The sequence below is a fragment of the Sinocyclocheilus rhinocerous genome, unplaced genomic scaffold, assembly GCF_001515625.1.
Source record: "Sinocyclocheilus rhinocerous isolate Xijiao unplaced genomic scaffold, SAMN03320098_v1.1 scaffold3199, whole genome shotgun sequence".
Lineage (NCBI taxonomy): Eukaryota > Metazoa > Chordata > Actinopteri > Cypriniformes > Cyprinidae > Sinocyclocheilus > Sinocyclocheilus rhinocerous.
In genome coordinates this window covers 39,193-45,250 of record NW_015659042.1, presented here as the reverse complement: position 1 = coordinate 45,250, position 6,058 = coordinate 39,193, and the positions used below count along the sequence as shown (strand labels likewise).

Here is a 6,058-nt window from a genome sequence, read left to right as displayed (position 1 = left end):
CCAGTTTTAGCATTGTGGTCTGAGAAATTCAGCTTATCATCAATCACAACTCCAAGGTTTCTAGCTGTTTTTGAAGGAGTTATGGTTGATGAGCCTAACTGGATGGTGACATTTTGATAAAGTGATGGGTTTGTTGAAACCACAAGCAGTTCTGTCTTAGCCAGGTTGAGTTGAAGGTGATGGTCCGTCATCCAACAAGAAATGTCTGTTAGACATGCTGAGATGTGAGCAGCTATCATCAGCTCATCAGGATGGAATGAGAGTTAGAGTTGAGTGTCACCAGCATAGCAGTGATATGAAAAGCTGTTTATGTTTCTGAATGACAGAACCTAGTGATGCCATGTAGACAGAGAAGAGAAGTGGTCCAAGAACTGAGCCCTGAGGCACCCCAGTAGCTAGATGTTGCGACTTGGACACCTCACCTCTCCAAGATACCTTGAAGGACCTATCTGAGAGGTAAGACTCAAACCACTGGCGTGCGGTTCCTGAGATGCCATTTTCCAATAGGGTTGACAGGAGAATCTGGTGGTTCACCGTATCAAAAGCAGCAGACAGATCCAGCAAAATAAGTATAGAAGATTTATATATCTTTATATATGTTTTATATATAATATACATGTTTTATATATTTATATATACATGTTTTATATATCAATATCTTCACCTTTCCATGACGACGTGTTATAACCATGACATAACCTGTGACAATATAGCTTTCATGCTACCTTAACACCAATTTATTTTGGTTTTTCAAAGCAACCACTCACATTAAACAACAATTTAACAACGTAAAAATGGAAACGACAAGGTAATTTAACAAGAATGGTCCATGTTGTAGAGTCAATGTGGCTTCCACATTAATGATGGTATTCAATGTGAAATTTTCAATGTGACAAAGTATAAACTAATTTTATCTAGTCTGACTGGCTAGAAATGCAGTTGAATTACAAATAATAGTCTATATTTTTTATATTCTGTTTTATAATATATTATGTACCTTTTTATATTATGTACCTTTTGCCATTTAGGGTCATTTTTGTTTTTTGTTTTTAACTTTAAGATATTTTTTTTCTATTAAAAATATTATTTGTTTGTTTAATTGTACAGTATTGTTCTAAACAAAGCAGAATAAATTATTATCAATATCACTGCTCACATAATCCACCCACCAGTCTTCCCGGTTAGTTTTTATACCTAGTTTTGTAACAGGCACTATATTACTGAACAAATGGAATACAACTAGGAGTTTAAATGTTTTACACACCTTTGATGAAGAACCGTACTCGACTGGTAAAGCTGGAATATATCCATCTTGATTCTTCGGTTGATTTTGAAGAGGAAATGTTGTTTGTTTTATGGTAAGTTTAGGTTTAATTCATCATTTACATTGTAGTCCTTTCCTTTTCCTCAGGTGAAATACCACAATATGCAAAGCATCACAGGAATTCTATTTTGAAGATTCTATTTTGGAAGCATCTTGTTCTTCAAGTTTCTCATAGTGACCTGCAAAGATTTAAAATAATGAAGCAAAATAAAAAAAGAAAGAAAAAATATACATTTTATAAATAAAATAAATAAACAGAGGGATGCGACTTACTTTAAAGGGGTGGTTGACTGGTTTTTTTATAGGCTTGATTGTGTTTATGGGGTGCAGTCTAACATGTGTTAATGCTTCGTTTGTTAAAAAAAACGCATTATCTTTCACATAATTTACCTTTATTCCACAACACTCTGTCCCTTCTCCTCTGAACACGCTGATCATTTCCTGCTTTTATGAAGCCCCTCCCTCAGAAATACACGATGGGCTCTGATTGGTTAGCTGTCCCAGTGTGTTGTGATTGGCTAAACCGCCTCGTGTCTCGTTCCCTTCGGGGAACCATGGTTACATACGTAACCTGGAGACGTTTTCTCTTCCTCTTCTCTAAAGCAGCGCAGCATGGCCTCGCCCCCTTTGCTGCGTGTTCCCGGAGGGGGGGTTTATGTAAAATTCTGGGTTCTTGACGTAATGGACCTGGGAAGTAACTCGTTGTAGTCCCTTACCAGTCGTTTTTGTAGGCATTAAACTGCCAGAATTTGAAAAGACGATATCTCCGTTTGCATTGAACTTTCAGCTTCGTAACTTTGCAGATATTGTTTATGATCAAACAGCAACATTACACACTAACTAACGTTAAAAAAGTTAAATTGCAATCAACTACCCCTTTAAGGTAATTTACTTTTTGTTTTTGCCTCACCTGTCTCTTTCTATCCCATCTCTATGTTAAAGAGATGTTTACTCCTGCCAAAGGTCTGAGAAATTGTGCAGGTGAGGAAAAAAACAGAGAACATAGTTGGGATGGGAGGAGAAGAATCCACATGATGACAGCTAATGAAAACTATTACGGGAATTTCAAGCCATTGCCACTTATACAGAAGCACAGTTTCTTGTTTTGAAAATACCAATTTATTGGAAGGGAATAGTGCTACTGGTGTTATTTTTAAAAATATCCAAATAAGAACAGTTCTAGCTGAAATACCGGGAAGAATGTGAGGGATGGCCATTATTTTAAGAATAAGATTTAAATCAATTTGTGTAATAGGCCTACAGGAAAAGATCAAACATAAACTTTTAAGACTTCAATAAGAGAAACTCAACAAGATGGCTCAAAATAACTGAAAATTGGAAAACTAAATGCAGTCCAGTAACCAAACTGCATTAATCATTGCATTTCAATTTAAAATTGTGAGATGTAAATGACAAAAAAGTGAAAACCAGATCCCAGTGTATAGTGGACTTCTGCTACTTTGTGGGTAAGGCAAGTTTCATCAAGGCTAGTTTTTAATGAAGAGAGACAGATGGAGAGAAAAGTGTGACAAGCTCAGTTTCTGTGGTAAAATAGAACCAGCACATAATAAAGTCAGCACAGCTTAATTTCCATTGCTTTTTATACATCAGTCTAATAAGTTGTGTAATCTAATATCACAAGTATTGATTTTTGTGTTTTGTTTAATTTGGATATTCATTGGGAATTTTTTTTTAATAACTGTATGCATTGGGTCAGTGGTCCTTTGTTCAGCCTACAGCCTTTATATTGACAGACCGATATTAAACTTTATGTTTAGATTCACAGCCACACCCTGGACTATTTGGACAGTGTGCTGTGGCTGTGTGGCTCATCATACACAGTTGGAGAGGTGGACAACAGTCCCTCCAGTCCATTCCCATCATAATGCCCTCATTCATCTGGTCCGAGCCCATACCCACCACCAACCCAGAACCTGAGCCCACTGCAGACCCAGAGCCAGAGCTGATTCCTGCCATGGACCCCGAGCAAATGCCTGCTGTCATGTCCATTCCAGAGCGGAAGATGTCTGACCATGTCTGTGTCGGGTTGTACTTCTGCAACTCTGGGAATCTGGATGAGGAAGCAATAAGTGTGTGTATTTATATATACATAATAAATATACACAGTACACACACATATATTATGAAAACAAAATCTTTTATTTTGGATGCGATTAATCGCCATTAATCAGCCCTAGCTTTAGTCTCTACCTCTGCCAGCTCCATCTTGGTCAGTCATCTACCTGGGTACAGAAGCCAAGCCTCCCTCAAGACTCCTCCTTCCCTTGTCTCTGCTGTAGGCCTGCTCCTGGTCCTGGAGGCGCGCCGTGGGCGGAGCTAAAGGTTGCCGAGCACTTGAGCTCTGATTGCCAACAAAATAGCCTGTTCCATGTCGGCAAAAATGACCAAACTTGAATTGTATGTCTGACTTGTGTGGCCCCATTAAGCCTGTTGGTTTATCCCCACCTGCACTGCCTAGTCCTCAGGCCCTGTCTGCACTGTCTCTCTTCAGCCCTTCAGTTAATGTTGATCCACCTCAGTCTGAGTCTGCACCAGCCCAGCCCAGCCCAGGATGGTCGACACAATAGCTCCACCTAGGACCTCATTGCACATCACTCCTCCTAGGTCTGTCAAGCAATCAGTTCCACCTTGGCTCGTCGCTCTCTGCTTCACCTGGGACCACCATCCCCTTGGCTCCACCAGGATTCTTTGTCCCTCCGGCTCAACCTTGGTCAGTTGTCAATCTGTCTGCACCATAACTGATTGCCAACAAAATACAGACATTTGATGCCGTTTCACTTACCATCTGCAGTTCTGAATCATGACTGGAATCTTTTATAGCTGGGACCGCTCCATCTTTCAGTATCAAACTATGTGCAAATACAGCGTCGAACTTATCTTTCCTTTACAACCAAAAACACACTTCTTTGGAGACATTCTTCCCGAGTGAGTCCCGTGAAGTGATACCGGATGAAGCGTGTTAATGGGCGTGATCTTTCTCTCGCTCTGGACGATGTGCGTGCGGGTGTGTTCTTCCGGGAGAAATGCCCATATAAGGAGTTCCACCCTCGTTTACTTCATGAAGAGCCACAATGGAAAAAAAACTCTCCGAAACTTGTACGAACCCGGAAGTAAGATTTTTGGCACAGAAATACTCCAAATTTTTTTTTTTAAACTTTGTCCATGCTTAGCATGAGAAACCAACTCTTTAACAGTGTAAACAACTCTGAATGCATGAAACAGCATTATACCCCCATCCCCTTTAAAATTTTGTGTGACTTGTGCTACAGTAGACCTTCGGTTGGCTCAGACTAGATAGCTTTAGTTGCCCTCATGCAGCGATGAGTCTTAAGAGCCCAACATCCTGTTGCTGGTTTGTCCCACCTCGGACCACTGTTGGTAAATTCTCACCACTGCTGACCTGGAGCGACCCACAAGACTTATTGTTTCAGAGATATTGTGAACCAGAAGCCTTGCCATAACAGTTTGGCCCCTGTCAAAGTGGTTCAGATTTTTATTTCTGCTCATTTCTCTTGCATCCAACATGTTGATTATGAGAGCTGATTGTTTCACTGCAATATTTGCTTCACAGGTCAAAATGTTTTGGCTTATCAGTGTTTAGTCAAAAGCTGAAATTTGATGTCGAGGTAAAAACCTTGTGGAAGCAGGGGCATATCTATCTATAGTACGTTCCACGTTTATGAACCCAGAAGTGTCTATGATCAAACACAATCAATATGCAAATAATACATTAGAAATAAAATTGATGGCTTAGTCAGGCAGAAAAAGGCTTTATGCAAACATCTCATTCGATCTGATTGAACTCGAACCAAATGAAAATTCAATCCGATTAAAAGTGATAGTGTTTCTTGATGCCTTACAGGCTGATCTTAAACAGTTACGTGTGTAACCTGCACAGAATGCACAAAAGCTCAAAACTAGTGCGAAACACATACACGTATTTATATTATGGTATAAATGTGACTGCATGCATGAATATTTACTATAGATACCTTAAAATGGGATCATCATATCTTGATTATGACTTTCTTGCCCAGATTGCTAGGACTTTCCTCACAAGTCCACACAAAAGATCCAGCAGAATCAGAAAAATCAGGATCAAGAGAAGAAAGAGGAGGTCGACCATCTAAGAGACAGAGTCTGATTACACCACAAGCTTTAATGCAGGTTTGAACATTACAGAAATGGGAAGGGGCCTAATTTTTATTGGGCTTGTTTTTGGGTCTTGGCATTTTTTTTATACATTTTATATAGGTTAGACTGAATGATACTGTTACTGTTAAGGTGAATCTACAGTACAACTTACATTGTGCTCATGCTATATTTCTTTAATATAAATGTCATTTGGTTTTAAATTTTAAGTTTGTCTCATGTGTCACTGTAAATCTCAGAGATTTGGTTCAGGTTTATCCAGTAGATGGTGCCACACAACAGAGAGTCAAATATACAAACAACTCAAAGAGACTGTTTCTATATTAGAGCAGGTTTTACCATAAATGTTTTCAGTTTTCAGCATATACATCACTATATTTAGTTGTTTATACTTAAGAACAATTTGATTGGCTAATGACTTAATTCAAGTAGTATGCTCTCTGAAAACAAAGCTTAACATCTTAAACAATTTTGTTTCTCAAGTGAATTTATCTTGTTTTAAGGATATTTAGACACTTTTACTTAAAAAAACAAAACATGGTAAAGCATACTGTATGTTTG

The 6,058-nt window shown here is 38.7% G+C and overlaps 1 protein-coding gene across 1 annotated transcript in view; it reads right to left on the bottom strand.

Annotated features, from left to right (window-relative positions):
- Positions 1–3,162: 3,162 nt before the first annotated feature.
- LOC107723290 (uncharacterized) overlaps positions 3,163–6,058 on the bottom strand; it is a gene marked incomplete at its 3' end in the record, with an annotated part of 37,490 nt that continues 34,594 nt past the window's right edge. Inside the window, exons 5-6 of the mRNA XM_016531856.1 lie at positions 3,568–3,686; positions 3,163–3,395 (exon numbers count right to left, since the gene is read on the bottom strand). Of these exons, the coding sequence (XP_016387342.1) occupies positions 3,163–3,395; positions 3,568–3,686 (352 nt within the window). The remainder of the gene's footprint in view (positions 3,396–3,567; positions 3,687–6,058) is intronic.